Source organism: Lepidochelys olivacea (genome assembly GCF_965140295.1).
Source record: "Lepidochelys olivacea isolate rLepOli2 genome assembly, chromosome: 8".
Taxonomy (NCBI): Eukaryota; Metazoa; Chordata; order Testudines; family Cheloniidae; genus Lepidochelys; species Lepidochelys olivacea.
Window position 1 is genome coordinate 24,262,010 of NC_140418.1, and position 14,814 is coordinate 24,276,823.

Sequence of the window (14,814 nt, forward strand, 5' to 3'; positions counted from 1 at the left end):
GAAATTTGAATTTTTTTTATGTTCAGATTAGTTATAACACACACACTAATGTATATAGCCACTCTGCAAATTCCAGAAAATGCAAATTATCAACAAAAAATAGGGTGGGAAAAATTTTTTTTGGTGGATATTTTCTTCTGTTTATTTACCAGCTTGTGTGTAGGTGCATTTATATATTGTATATCTATAAATGACAGTGTATTGAAAACATTTGCATGCGTGCACACACACAGAGCACGTGTAACATAGGATTCTATAGCAACATCTTCACTCCAGGTATTTTAAGAACATATTGGGTTTAATCCCAGAAAAACAAACAAAATTTTTATGTCTTGGAAAAAAGTGTAAAATGACTAACAGTTTATTAGACAACTGTCACCCTCAATTATTATGTACAGGGGTATCAATATTTTCAATTTGCATCTGGAAAACACCTGGGTTATTCAGGTCATCCCAAATGAGTGCTGATAAAATTGTTATGCCACACCACACTATATATTTGGCATATGTGATATGGTACAAAAACCTATTTTACAAATGTTTTTTAAATTGTTTGGCTTTTGGAATTTTCTTTTGTAGCCCTCTTGTTGTAAAGCCATGTGCTTAAGTTACCATGAGTCCCAGTCTATAGGGCTCAGAGGGAGCCATGCTGCCTCTAAAAATGACCTAAAGTATTTTTTTTTTAGTTTAAAAGTTCTACACCTTTATTGTCTGATAACTCAGAACTTTATGTAGCAAGAAGCAAGGAAAATTCTCCCATTTCCAAAGGTAATGTTTTCTGTTTCTAGCCCTGCAGGAACCTGAGATAATGGAGGAGGGAGTGGTCAGAGGGTGAGTCTGAAACAATTTTACCTGGAAAAGTAGCTTTTCTGTAGTTTCCCCCAGGGGAGACTGAAGGTAGCCTTGGCTGTGAAGTCTCTGGCAGTTAGGGAACTGAAGCCCATTTTGGTATCAGAGCCAGCGTGGGAGTAGAGGGCCTTTATGTGGAGGGACTCTGGACCCATCAGGTTTGAGAGTAGGCCCCGCCATATTTACTGGGAGAGAGGAAGGTAAAGCACATTCCCTCTGCCTCCATTCTGACTGCATGTTGCAAGGTAATCTCCTTGAAGAAATCCCTATGGACATTTCAGCCACTTCAGTGAAAAAAAGTCACATCCAGTGACTTTTCAAGGCAGGTGGTGGGGACTGAGGAGAGACCGAGGATGATCTGGCCCTTTGTGTTTCAATATAACAGGTAACCTTAATGCTGCATTAATGTAGCTGTTTGTCCTGTTTCAGACTGATTTCACGATAATATATTTAAAACTGGGAAGTAAGAAATAAAAGAGAAATAATATAAAGAGTTTAAAAAACCCAACTTTTCAGCCTACTCTCACTCTAGCCTGGCGACTCTTATTTGGGAACCTGCTTCCATTTTTTTTTCCTGTCCATTTAAAGAATTCTGTGTGAGCCAACAATTAAAAGTGCAGCAGTTCCCAAAAGAATGTCTGGCAACTTTAAGCTTCTGGGTGAATTTAACCTTTATAGCACAGGGTTGGTTTTTTTACCCCCTCCCATTTAATATAATACCACTTTGGAGCAAGGACTGTCTTTTTGTTCTGTGTTTGTACAGTGCCTAGCACAACGGGGTCCGCCGGATTTACAGCTTACGTGCCCATAGGCACAACAACATCTTCAGCGCCCCCCTGGCCTACAGCTGACTTTCATGTTTTCTGTAAAAAAAAAAAACTTTAACCCACTTTTAACTTTTAGGTGCCTCTGGAATGCTGGCGCCCCTAGGCACGTGCCTACTGTGCCTAACTGGAAATCTGGCCCTGACTGGAAGACCTAGATGTTACAATAATACAAATAATAAATAATAATAATACACATGCAGAATAGGTCAACATGGAATATTGCAATGTGAGTGCATATTAAGGCCCTCCTGAGAATCAGTACTTTCCACTACTGAAAATCATAGAATTGTAGGACTGGAAGGGACCTCGATAGAACATCTAGTCTAGTTCCCTGCACTCACAGCAAGACTAAATATTATCTAGAACATCCCTGACAGGTGTTTGTCTAACCTGCCCATAAAAAGTCTCCAATGATGGACATTCCACAGCTGCCCCAGGCAATTTATTCTAGTGTTTAACTACCCTAACAGGTAGGAAGTTTTTTCTAATGTCCGACCTAAACTGCTCAGGCTCCAGTTTAAGCCCATTGCTTCTTGTCCTATCATTATTAAGGAGAACAATTTTCTCCCTCCTCCTTGTAACCTTTTGTGTACTTGAAAAAAGAGTTACCTTTTCCATAACTGGAGTTCTTCGAGATGTGTTGTTCATGTCCATTCAACTTAGGTGTATGTGCTCGCCACATGCACCGGTGCCGGAAGTTTTTCCCTCAGCAGTATCCATAGAGGACTGGCTCTGGCGCCCCCTAGAGTGGTGTGGTATAAGGGGCGCTGCCGGTTCTCCCCCCACTCAGTTCCTTCTTGCTGGAAACTCCAACAATGGGGAAGGAGGGCGGTTGTGGAATGGTCATGAGCAATAAGAGCAACACCTTTTCCGTAACTGGTGTTCTTCAAGATGTAGCTGTTTTTTCTTCTTGTTCTTCTTCGAATGATTGCTCATATCCATTCAACTTAGGTGAATCCCAAATAGTACCCCTCAGAGGTCCCTGGAGCGGTACTGTGGTCTCGGAGATACTGTGTGCTAGGACCGGTACTCCTGCTGGGGGGAGCGTCCCTCCAAAGGTCTGTGCCCAGTGACTGGCTAGCTGCACCTCAAGCCTCTCTGCCCATGCCCAAGGTCAGGGACCAAATGGGGCTGAGCTGCATCTGCCTATTGCAGTCAGATGTGTGGCAGTTACGGGGAATGGTGTTGCTGAGGTGGGGACCGAAGCAGTTTGAATGCGGATTTACCCTGTGACTGCGGGAACCGGTATGGGTGGCACCGGGAGGGACATGATCTCCTCCGCCGCCTGCAGGGCCTCCAGCGTGGACGGCACCCGAAGCTGATGGAGGACTCTGCCGCTATCCAAGGTGTGGGTTGGGCTACATCGCTCCAACAGAGCTTGGGCCCGAGATCCAGGCATGGGTGAAGAGTTGCCCGGCACGGGACCTTGTTCAGACCCAGTATTATCCTTTCCCTTGCGGGACGTTGGAGACCGGCCTCGTCCTGCTTTCTTGGGCTTCTTCATCAGAGCTATGGATGGGGACTGGTGCTGGCCGGTGGGCGGTCTTGGTGGGGCACTGCGTATTGAAGTCACGGTACTCAGCGCCAAGTTGGAGCATTGCTCTGGTGCTGACTCCATAAGGAGAGCTCTTAAATGAATATTGTGCTCCTTCTTAGTCCTTGGCTTGAAGGACTTTCAAATTTTGCACTTCTCACTACTATGTCCTTTGCCCAAGCAATGCAAACAACTGCTGTGTGGATCACTAACGAGCATAGGCCTCTTGCAGCAATCACAGGGCTGAAAGCCTGGGGATCGGGGCATGCCCCATCCTGAGGCAAAGTCCCATTCGGGACCTACAAAGTCTCTAACTATAGCTAAAGGATTTATAAACACTAAGAAAACTATATACAATATAATACAGGAGATAACTAGCTTGTACAGACGAGCAGCTACAGCACTAGCTGAAGCAGCAACAGTTCCAGCACCGTCACTGGTGGCAAGAAGGAACTGATGGTGGAGGGAACCGGGGAGCCCTATATACCGCAGCATGTGTACGCCACTCCAGGGAGCTGGAGGGATACTGCTGAGGGAAAAACTTCCGGCACGGGTGCATGTGGCGAGCACACACACCTAAGTTGAATGGACATGAGCCATCACTTGAAGAAGAACTATCATCATGTCCCCTCTCAGCCTTCTCTTCTCCAGACTAAACAAACCCATTTTTAAAAATCTTTCCTCATAGGTCATGTTTTTTAGACTTTTAATAATTTTTGTTGCTCTTTGCTGGGCTTTCTCCAAATTGTCCACATGTTTCCTGAAACATGGTGCCCAGAACTGGACACAGGACTCCAGTTGAGGCTTAATCAGTGCAGAGTAGAGGGGAAGAATTACTTCTTGTGTCTTGCTTACAACACTCCTGAAGGCAAGGTAGCAATCATTTCCACTATTTTGAAAATAAGGGAAATAACGCAGGACTGAGATCCGAGACAGCAATTTTGTTTCTCAAACAGTGTTGAGGAGTTAACTGCCTCTGTCTAGTAGAACTTACAAAAATATAGACAAGGTGTTAAACTGCTTTTGTATCTTTTACAAGAGCACAAGACACTCAAAATACATAGTTATTTGGTGGGGAAAACTTGCAAAAGATGGACTCAAAAATGTCAAATCTCTCTCTCATCAAAACTACGTATAGGTAAATCCCAGTTATCCTAATGCACATGACCTGAATTTTGGATTCCTTGAAATATATTTCTCTCTCTCAATTAAAATAATAATAAAAACCTTAAAAATACTCAAAACAAATTTATCAAAAAATCAGATTTTCTAAAGGTTTCAGACATCACTGAGTCATGAGGATAATAAGTTTGCATGTGGTATTCTTGTACATCTTTATGATGATAATATTAATGGTCCTTGCTTCAGCCAATAACCTCAACATTCTTATGCACAGTACCCTGAAAGGAAGGTTTACTATATTGATTTTAAAGAGGTGCAAATGACTTGTTCAAGGTCACAAGGCTGAAGTCTTTAGTAGGACCAGGCAGAATCTAGCAGTGTGGTTTCCAGTCCCTTCCCTATTGTAACTAGGCAAAGGTCCCCCTATGTTTTATTTGCAATAAGCTTGATATGCCAAAAGTTCTTACACTTGACTGTATTAGCGTTTTGTTTGGCATAGTTGTGTCTGCTGTAACAAAATCTGAAATACAAATATGAAATGCATAAGAATTATCCGGGCTAGTTTCTTAATTTAGGGTCAGTGTTGAATGACAGGTTCTTAGATGATGTAAGTAGCCTGATGTGCCTTAAACAAGTAGAGTGTCTGCACACTGTTCTTAAATGAATTAAAGATGGCATTGGGAGGATCACAGCCCCGGACAGAAAACCCCACATGTCTGACTTGACCTTTATTCTGATGTCAGTTGGAATATCACTATGGATTGTAGAGATAAGTCACCTTCTGATCACTTCTATAAAAGGCCACAAGCTAAGATTGGAACTCTCTCAAATTGCATTCAGATCAAACTTCTAAATAATGCGAACGGGGCAGAGGTTTTACTTTTTTTTTAAATTTGGTTTTCAAGTGTTCTTCTGTGATGTGTGAATGGCAAATTTAGGATGAAAGATGTGGGGTCAATACTGGGCTTTTCTGTTTATGGTGCTTTTATTGTCACTGTCCATTTTTATGACAGATCCCATAATCTGATTCAGCAAGGAGGGCAGCCTCAGGCTCAGCATCAAGAATAACTCCCAATACAGTTTTAGTAGTAGTGTAAACAAAACAAAAACAAAACACACTCATCTTTCTACAGTAGTAAAAAATGTTGTAGTTGAAAATTTAGCAGTTAGAGTGTTGTTAGTGCTCAATGCCCCCAAAAGCACAGGGCAAAGGGGCATGTGTGATATAGCAGATATTAAATGCCCTTGCCATTCTCTATTCCTCCTCACTACAGTCTCCCTTCATCTAAAGTAAAACCTGCTTCCACCTTATTTCTCTCATCTCTGTGCTTAATAACCTTGGAGTATAGTTATTCCACTTTAATACTTAGGGCAAGATCCTGATCCCCACTCTAGCCCATTCTGTGCTGTTCTGGTGGTGTGACGGGGCTGGAAATCTGGCATAAACAGACAGTCAGAGATTTGTCCAGCAAACCCTCAGATGGTAAAACACTAGCATATCCAGCTCTACACCATGTAATCCATACTCTCCTCCTTGTGCTAGTTCAAATCTGAGAGCCTGTGTGTGCAAATCGGCGTGCAGCCTTGCGATGCTACTCTCCAAACCCTCCCTACCTACCTACTTGGCAGGGAGAGTAGTGAGTGTGCATCCCCTGCTTTCCCCTCTTCTCTCACATCCGGACCCATGGTCCAGTAAGCCCTAACATGGTTGCACAAGGGTGTGCACGCTAGGGATATGTGTCTTATTCCCCAGCCAAACTATGGTGGCTCTGATTTGCTCAGTTGGTGAAACAGTTTCTCAAAATCCCTTTGCCTCCCTAAGCTCCACAGTTGGCCTTAAAGGGGCAACATTTCTACTGTAACTAAAATCTAAAAAGATGTGGTTCCATCCGAATATTGTATTATGGGTTTCAACATTTCCAGAATCAATTTCTCCTATCCCATTTTCTGGCAGAATGTCATCTTTCCTTTGATGATTCTACTAGATTGTCACATGGCATTGGGTAACAGTAATATACTGTAACTATCAGTCACTCTGACTTTAGTCACTTATAGAACAGAAGCTACTGAATAAAGAATCATTAATTGTTCTAAAAAAACCCCACAGTACATTTAAAAAAGCTGTTGTGTCCAGACAAAATCTCTTTTCTTAACAGAGATGTTAGCAGTCAGCTCACATTTATATAATCTTCCTACAGAAAGGATCAATTTAAATGGTGTTATAAAATGTTTAATATATATATTAAAAGGCTTGGTGTTAGACTTCAAGGGGGGAAATTACTGTATTAACGTTCACATCAAGATAAAACAGGCCCTTGAGTATAGTAAAGTATAAGTATTTGTGTGCCTTAAGTCATCACATGTTGTAGATACACAACCTGTTTCAGTTAAAACATCTCTGTGCTTCAAGCTATTTTGGGACTGTCTGGGCTTTACATATAAATAAATTGTATAAACGGTGAAACAGCACAGTTGGTAACACATCACATTGTCCAAAAAGCGTTTTGAACACTGAAAAACTAAAATTATTATTCTGAGTTGAAGTAGCAAAATGTTGATTTTAAAGAAGCAGGGTTCTTCAATAAAATTTTACAATTTTTGCTTGAAATAATGTGGCTAAATGTACAAAGGACTGCCAACATTATTACATGGGACTATGTCGGACCCTTCAGCATGTTAATAAACAAAAACATTGTGACTGCAAAGAAAAATTAAATATTTGAATTTAGAAAATGACTAAGTGAAGTATGAGCGAACTGTGTTTATGCAATAGAAAAGGTATAGCACCAAATACTGAGGTAAAGTGACTGCATAAACACATATGGGGCTGGCTTCAGAGACATACACACTGTACCTGCCAGCATCAAGTAGTACCCTGGTGAGGAAGGTATAGTTACTCCTTGGGAAGTTAAGAAAAACACTGTTTTATTTCAGTGCTCCATCCAAACTGTCAGCATTAGCCTTCTGTTAAATAAGAGTCCCTTTGTGAAAGCTGTAGCAGAAATACTCTGTGCTAATATACCCCCCTGCTGCACTGCCCATACCCCTCTTCCTAGCCTGTGGTGCCTCACAGTTTTGAGGTAGCATTTCCCCACCCTGCTGGTGAAAGGTACTTCACAGTGCTTTCCACCACCACAGTCTCCCCCAGGCAAAATTTCTACTGACAAGGCCTGTCATAACCATAAGGGTAGCCTAAAATTCCTCCTTACCTGTAAGGGGTTAAGAAGTTCAAATAACATGGTTGGCACCTGACCAAAAGGAACCAATGGGGACAAAAGATACTTTCAAGTCGGTTGGTGGGGGGGAGAGAAGAGGGTTTGTTTTGGGTTCTTTGTTTCTGTGGCCGTTCTCTCTTGGGACTGAGAGGGACCAGACAGAAATCCATCTTCTCCAACCCATCCTAATCCAAGTCTCCAATATTACAATCCATATAGGTAAGCCAGGCAAGGCAGATTAGTTTATCTTTTGTTTTGCTTGTGAAATTTCCCTGTACTAAGAGGGAGGTTTATTCCTGTTTTCTGTAACTTTAAGGTTTTGCCCAGAGGGGAATCCTCCGTGTTTTGAATCTGAATACCCTGTAATGTATTTTCCATCCTGATTTTACAGAGATGATTTTTACCTTTTTTTTTTTAAATAAAATCTTTCTTTTAAGAACCTGACTGATTTTTCCATTGTTCCAAGACCCAGGGGTTGGGTCTTTGATCATTTTGTAACCAATTGGTTAGGATATTATTCTCAAGCCTCCCCAGGAAAGGGGGTGTAAGGGCTTGGGGGGATTGCTGGGGGAAGAGGAACTCCAAGTGGTCCTTTCCCCTGGTTCTTTGTTAAATCACTTGGTGGTGGCAGCATACCTCAGTCCAAGGGCAAATAGAGATTTGTGCCTTGGGGAAGTTTCTAACCTAAGCCGGTAGAAATAAGCTTAGGGACTCTTTCACGCGGCTCCTCACATCTGTACCTTAGAGTTCAGAATGGGGAAGGAAGCCACACAAGGCCCTTGAACACTAGTTTATGGAAGAAAAGGGCACAGACCAGACCTGCAATTAGCCCAGCATGTTTACTATATGCTTCACTGTGCCATCTATAACATCCATTAAATCATCATGTTGCAATGAGGGAGTTTTGCTAGTTAATCATTATTACTGCCATTTCAAGGTTCAAGGTTTGTTATACCTCCAGAGAAGCCACTAAAAGAGTTAGCCTGAGTCAAGTGGGATGGAGTACTAACGAGAATATTTGTGGAGAAAATACTGACAATTCCGAAGGACATAATGATGGAAGCTCAGCATGGCGAACCGTAGGCTGCTTGGATAAATTCAGGGTTAAAAAGAAGCTATATTGGAAATAGAAAGTCAAGAGGTATCCAGTCAGGATTACATGTCCTGCATGGGAGAAGGAAGAGAAGCAGAGACAGTAGAAAATATTGCTTACTAATGGGGACAGAGCTAGAAGCTATATCAAGGATAAAACAAATCCAGAATGAAAATTCTGCTAAGCAGTCAGGAAATCAGTGAGAATGATGGAAGATGGTAGAACTAATGCATTTAGTAACCCTATTTAACAACAACAAAGACAACATTACTAGGCTCAACAATGCAAGAATAAATCCACAACTTAAAAGAGATAGAACTGAGCAAAAAGTTGCTTGAAGAACCTGCAAGTCTAATGGGAAGCAGACCTACACTCCAGAATTCTGGGGGATACCTGGGTACTGAGGTAATAATCATCAGCTAATATCTATATAAGCTGTGGAGACCTTGAGGTCCCAGAAGATGGAAGTTTGTCAACATGGTACCATTTTTATTTCAACCCTTAAAACTTCACATCCATCCTTTGCAAAGTAATGAAGCAAACAGGGAACAAAATTATAATAATCTAGAAGCAAAAGCATCCTGGGGCTAAACATGGGTTAAGAACAAATCCTGCCAGACCAATTTCATAGTCTATTTTGATATGACTGCAAAATTAGTAGATGAAGGGAATGCAGGGGACATTATGCTGGGATTTCAGAAAAGCACTTGATACAGTATCACAGGGGATGGGAGCCAACACAAGATGTCTTGGACAGAAATACAATTAAAATGGATCAAAAACTGGCTATCTAACCGTATACAGAGAGTAATCGTAATTGGTAGTCCGTCTAGTTGGGGAGAGATTTCCAGTGGGGTCCAGGGATCGGAATTCGGTCCCATTTTGTTTAATATCTTTATAAAAGACCTGGAAGACAAAGTAGAGAATAGGGAATGGAGGTCAAAACTAGAGGTGGCATGGAAAAATGCAAAAGCATTGTAGGAACTGTAAGGACAAACTAATAAAAATGAGATTTTTTCACTAAAATAAAAGAAAGATTATACTTTTGTGACAAAATGATTCTAAATATAAAATAATTCTAAATGTCCACAGAAAATGGAAAGAAAGGTTTATTGACCTCTAATGCTATTCTTAGCCAGATAGAGGAGTTCACGGTTAGAAAATAAAATCCAATATAATACTAGGTTGGGGTGAATAAGTCATTATCTCTTCAAGGTGCAGAGAGGCAATACTCCTGCTTTATTCATCCTTACTACATCAGCACGTGCAATACTGTGTATCATTTTAGGCACTTTAGTACGAAAAGGATAATAAATTGAAGGTACTACCAAGATGACAAAGGTAGGAGGAAACATCACAAGGTATGAGGATAGACTGGGATCATTAAATATATACGTATATAGCCTGGAACAGAGCGGTCAAGAAAGAATGTGTTAACTATTTGCAAATGACTTGAGTGTCTGCAATAAAGGGAAATGGGAACTGTTAAAGTCAGCACAGGAAGGCAAACCTGGAAGTAATAGTATGAAATTGCTTACAAGAAAAACAATGAGACTTCATATGAGGAGAAAGTTTGTTAAAAAGAGTTAAAATATGGAATAAATTGCCGAGGTCAGATGAAGAAGCTTCAACTTTAAAATATAGGCAGGTGAGGACAAAACACCTGAGAAATACAGAAGGGAAATTCCTGCATACTACAGGAAGGTGGGGCTTGATCATCTACATGATCTTTCCAACCTGCAGTGTCTCAGAAGTAAAATAAAGCTTGTCATATATGATTTGTTTTTAACTAGTCCATGGTTACATATTTCCAGATAATCTATTGTGAAACTTTCCTTGCTCTTGTGTACTTTTTAACTTTCCTTGATTTTATTATTGAAACTATGCACTGCAAAACAAACAAACAAAAAAACCACAAACAAAACGGATATAGGATCACAAAAAAAAAAAAAAAAGAGAAAGACATTGCATTTCTGTCCTACCTGAATTCTGAAAGATAAATGGATGCAAGGCATTTACTGTGAATATAGTATGAAATATAATTGAAAATATTAGATTTGACCACACTGCCATATGGAAAAGCTCACAGGAAGTCACGGATGAGGACTGGTGGGGGTCCGTCCAATGTCATAAACCGGAGGCTAATACTTCTGACTCTCAGAACCCCCAACCTCCACACAGATCACAAGGGATTCACAGGAGCCAGGGACATAAAAAACGAACTCCTGTGCCTTTCTACTGATTCTGGAACTCTCTACTCCTGGACATCAAGGAGTAAGTGAAGCCAGGCTGCCAATGCCAATGCCTGCTCTGGAACAGCTGCCTGGAGGGGAGCAGAACCCTGCAGCAGACTGGGATCCTACAAGTCCTGCTGGGATCCCACAGGTCCTGCAGGACATGCTGCCATAATAGCAGGAGTGGGTAAAATGTATTTTCTTGCGGGAGGGCTTGGATGGCCAAAAAAAAAAAAGAAGACTGTGATAATTTGCAGGAAAACACTTTAAAACTTTTAATACTTAAATTTAAGCAAGGGATAGAAAGAGATTTGATGTCTATTACTTTAACTTCGGTTGTATTTTTACACGGTTTAAGCAAGATTTGTTTTAATTCTTTTAGTGGTAAAAATTATGTCTATATAAAAACTGACTGAGGTTTTTTTGTTTTCAGTAGCAGAGGCAAATCCATCTCTCTTGTGAGATTTGTGGGATCTAGGGTTCTAGATCTAAGGTTTTTGTGGCTGGAAGCAGGATAAACATGCAAGAAACAATACAGGAGTGGTTATTGCAGGGCAGCATGGGAGTGGGATTAAAAAAAATAGTCCCACGCAGGACTCTACAGGGGAGTTCAACAGTGCAAGCAGGAGGTGTGTTCATTTTTTCCACTGATTCCTCATGGGAGGATTCAAGTATGGAGGGGATGATGAGTATTTCCACTAGGGGTAGAGAAGTTGTAGCAAGAAAAATGTGAACCTCTGCTGGTTTCGGTGTTAAACCTTGAAAATATATTGCAGAGTTGTTGGACCAATGGGTAGTTCTACAAAATATAAATCAAACAGCTTGGTGAATTGCAACATTTCCAGTGATTATGGATCCTCTTTGTAGCCCACTTCTCTATGATGTTTGTAGTAATACAGCGATATGACATGACAATTTAAAGTTTATGGGCTAAATTTTCAATAAGGATCCAGAATTTTTGTGCTGCTCCAGAGATGTAAGAGATTCTGGCTGTAACTGGGCAACTGAAAATTCCCTTGGCAAGGGCAAAAGCTCAGCTAGGGAAAGCTGGCAGAGCCAGCTCCTGCATCAGTTGTCCCCTCCCTGCCCAGTATAGGGAGCGCACTGTTGGGGGGAAGAGGCAGGGTGGAGCTCTGCTCAGCTCCACTCCATTGACTCCCACCTGGGATAAACTAGAGCAGACCCTAGTCTGCTTCAACTCTGGGCCAGCAAAAACAGGTCAGAATCAGGAAGCTGTAACTGACTCCCTGACACCTCCCCTTTCTGGCACAGGAAAGAATTTGACCCTCACTGAAGTTATTTAACTCTTTGAGATGGAGAGTTTAAAACTGAGAATCTCTGAATATGATTCATATCTATGTGCTTGTTAGCACCTAAATTTTGAGATTAACAGGATGAGCCAAATGGGCACAGTTTGTCACTGGATGAAGTTACTGGTCATAACATTATGTGACTGGCTGTGTGTGTGTGGATAATTATACAGAGGATAGTACAAGGAAACCTGTGATCTGCAAAGATATACAGTGCAAACTGCACCTGGAAGCTCGGATGATATCACAGTAATTATGTGCCTGAATCTTTTCATTGATTTCAGTTGGTTTTGAATAAGGCCTTCTGAGAGCAAAATTAATTTGGATGGTGATGACAGAACCCTAAGATCTGTAACGTTATTCAGTTTTCTGTGTTGTGTTCACTATATATTCTGATTTTCCTAAGATTTTAACAAGAAAAAAAATGCTTTTTATTGTAAGTTTACACAAAATACCCTGTTGGGTTTTTGTGGGGTATGGTTCTGTTTGTTAAAGGAAAACCAGTTTAAAAAAAAAAACAAGTGAAATAAAATCTTGTGATTTTTTAAAATAGCTTTTAATTGAATTTTATTATGAACACTGGAATGATGAAGGGTGAATGGGATGAGTTGTAAGAGTGTGACATCAAAGGTAAATACCAGTCCTCATGCATTTGCCTTAATTCATTTGTACACTACAATCCCATTAGATAAAAGCAGTTGTCGTATGGTTTTCTCATATTACAAAAAAATAAAGTTAAAATAAAAAAAGCATAGCTAGTATATGAAATCTGAGCTATGAAATATAATCCTCCAGTTGAAAATATTCAGTAAAGAATGTTTTTTTAGGTGCCAGCTAATAGTGGAATATTAGTGCCTGCTGTTAAAAATACATACCTGCTTCCCATTCCCCTACACCCACACTTTGTATATCAGCATAAAAATCTGGGCAGATATTAAGTATTCCACCCCCAGAGCTGTGTGAGACTTCTCCATTTCCATCCATGCAAACTTTTTCCTCTACTTTTGAATTTGCACCCTTTGAGTTTCATGTTGAGTTACATAAGTGAAAAATCCCCCAAATTAAAAGAAAAGCCAGATGAAATGTCTTTCATCTGGCTTCTGATCGAAAATTAGAACTCTGAGAGAAGTCACAATTTTTGTTTTGTGGATTTACACACAACGTTTTTTGCCATTTCATGCTTGGCATGATTTGGTGCTTGCCCCCAAATTTTGCTTTATTTGAAATTTTACCAAAACTGCTACTTTGAATAACGGCCTCATTTTCATTACACAAAAGGAATGCATGCACTTGAAAAAGGCATGTATCTTAGCAACTTTCCCTCTCCCCCCCAATGAGCCCATTTTCAGATTCATAACTGAATGCATAAAAAAATTTGACACCATAATTCTGAGTCATTTTGCATTTTGCCAAGAATATTTGAGACACTTATAGCGGATAACATGCAAAACCACCACGTTTTAATACTTTCCTTTGAAAAAGAAAACCCACATCCCATCACTTCAGTTTCTCTGAAAAGTTTTAGGAATCTGGTTCAAGTTTGGGGTTTGTTACTAAGGTTTCATACAGCTTGTTCTAACACATGAGCTTATAGCCATCATTTTGGATTTGCTCATTTAAGGCCTCTAAGGAACAGGTTAATCTTTGTGGTTTATTTTGAAGCTTTCCTACCTCCATTTTGAACGAGAGCGCATTTCTGAGCTCAGCCTATTCCGAGTATGTGCTTTTAAAAGACCATTCTAACAATCATAGTTCCAGCTAGAGGGCAGCATGCATTGCTGAGATAGTTAAGTTTAATGCTTTGCAGAGCTAAGACATGTTTCTAGGAATCCTACTTGATATGTTCTACTCAAGAAATGATATTTTTAAGCTTTGTTTGGAAGAAGTGAATCAGCTGTGGTCGCTATGAATGGCTAAAATATATTCCCCACTTCAATTTACCTTATTGACATCCATTCGCAACTTCTCATTGTTGGCACTGGCAGCTTTTTCTGCTGCTTTCTTTTGACGTTGGGGTCCCCTGCCAAAGAAGATGTAGTTGACCAATGCATATTCCAGCAGGGCCATAAAAACGAAAACAAAGCATCCCATCAGATACATGTCAATGGCTTTTACATAGGGAATTTTGGGAAGAGTCTCTCGAAGATGGGTATTGATGGTTGTCATAGTGAGCACAGTTGTGATTCCTGGAAAAAGGAAGACAGTTTCATTGATTATATTCATGTTAAATTTATATCATTATAACTCAATCTTTAAATGCCAGCACAGCAGGGAAGTTAGGAAGGTATTTTTGTTCTCTGCTTAAAAAGCATGGTGTTAGTGCAACTTATTACAGTTGTAATTGTCAAGACAAATACACAGTAATCTTGACTCATACAAATATGATTTCTTAATTGGAACTGTAGACTCTCCTAACTACCTGGGTTATCAGCTGCCAGTATAGACATACTATGTCTTGCCTCACTGCTTTCCTCTAGAATGTTTTTGCTGCCTGTCTTTAGGCTTGAATTCCTGGGAAGAAATCCTGGCCCCATTGAAGTCAATGGCAAAATTCCCATTGGATTCAATGGTACCATGTTGTCATCCACTCCTCCCTACATCCTCCAGTTCTGATTTCCATGGATGGAAGT

General features: G+C 40.4%; 1 protein-coding gene across 2 annotated transcripts in view; it reads right to left on the reverse strand.

The window, feature by feature from the left end:
* GABRB2 (gamma-aminobutyric acid type A receptor subunit beta2) overlaps window positions 1–14,814 on the reverse strand; it is a 245,246-nt gene that overhangs the window by 8,877 nt on the left and 221,555 nt on the right. For both annotated transcript variants that reach the window (XM_084637283.1, XM_084637282.1), the window contains exon 9: window positions 14,126–14,370. In XM_084637283.1, coding sequence (XP_084493409.1) covers window positions 14,126–14,370 — 245 coding nt within the window. The remainder of the gene's footprint in view (window positions 1–14,125; window positions 14,371–14,814) is intronic.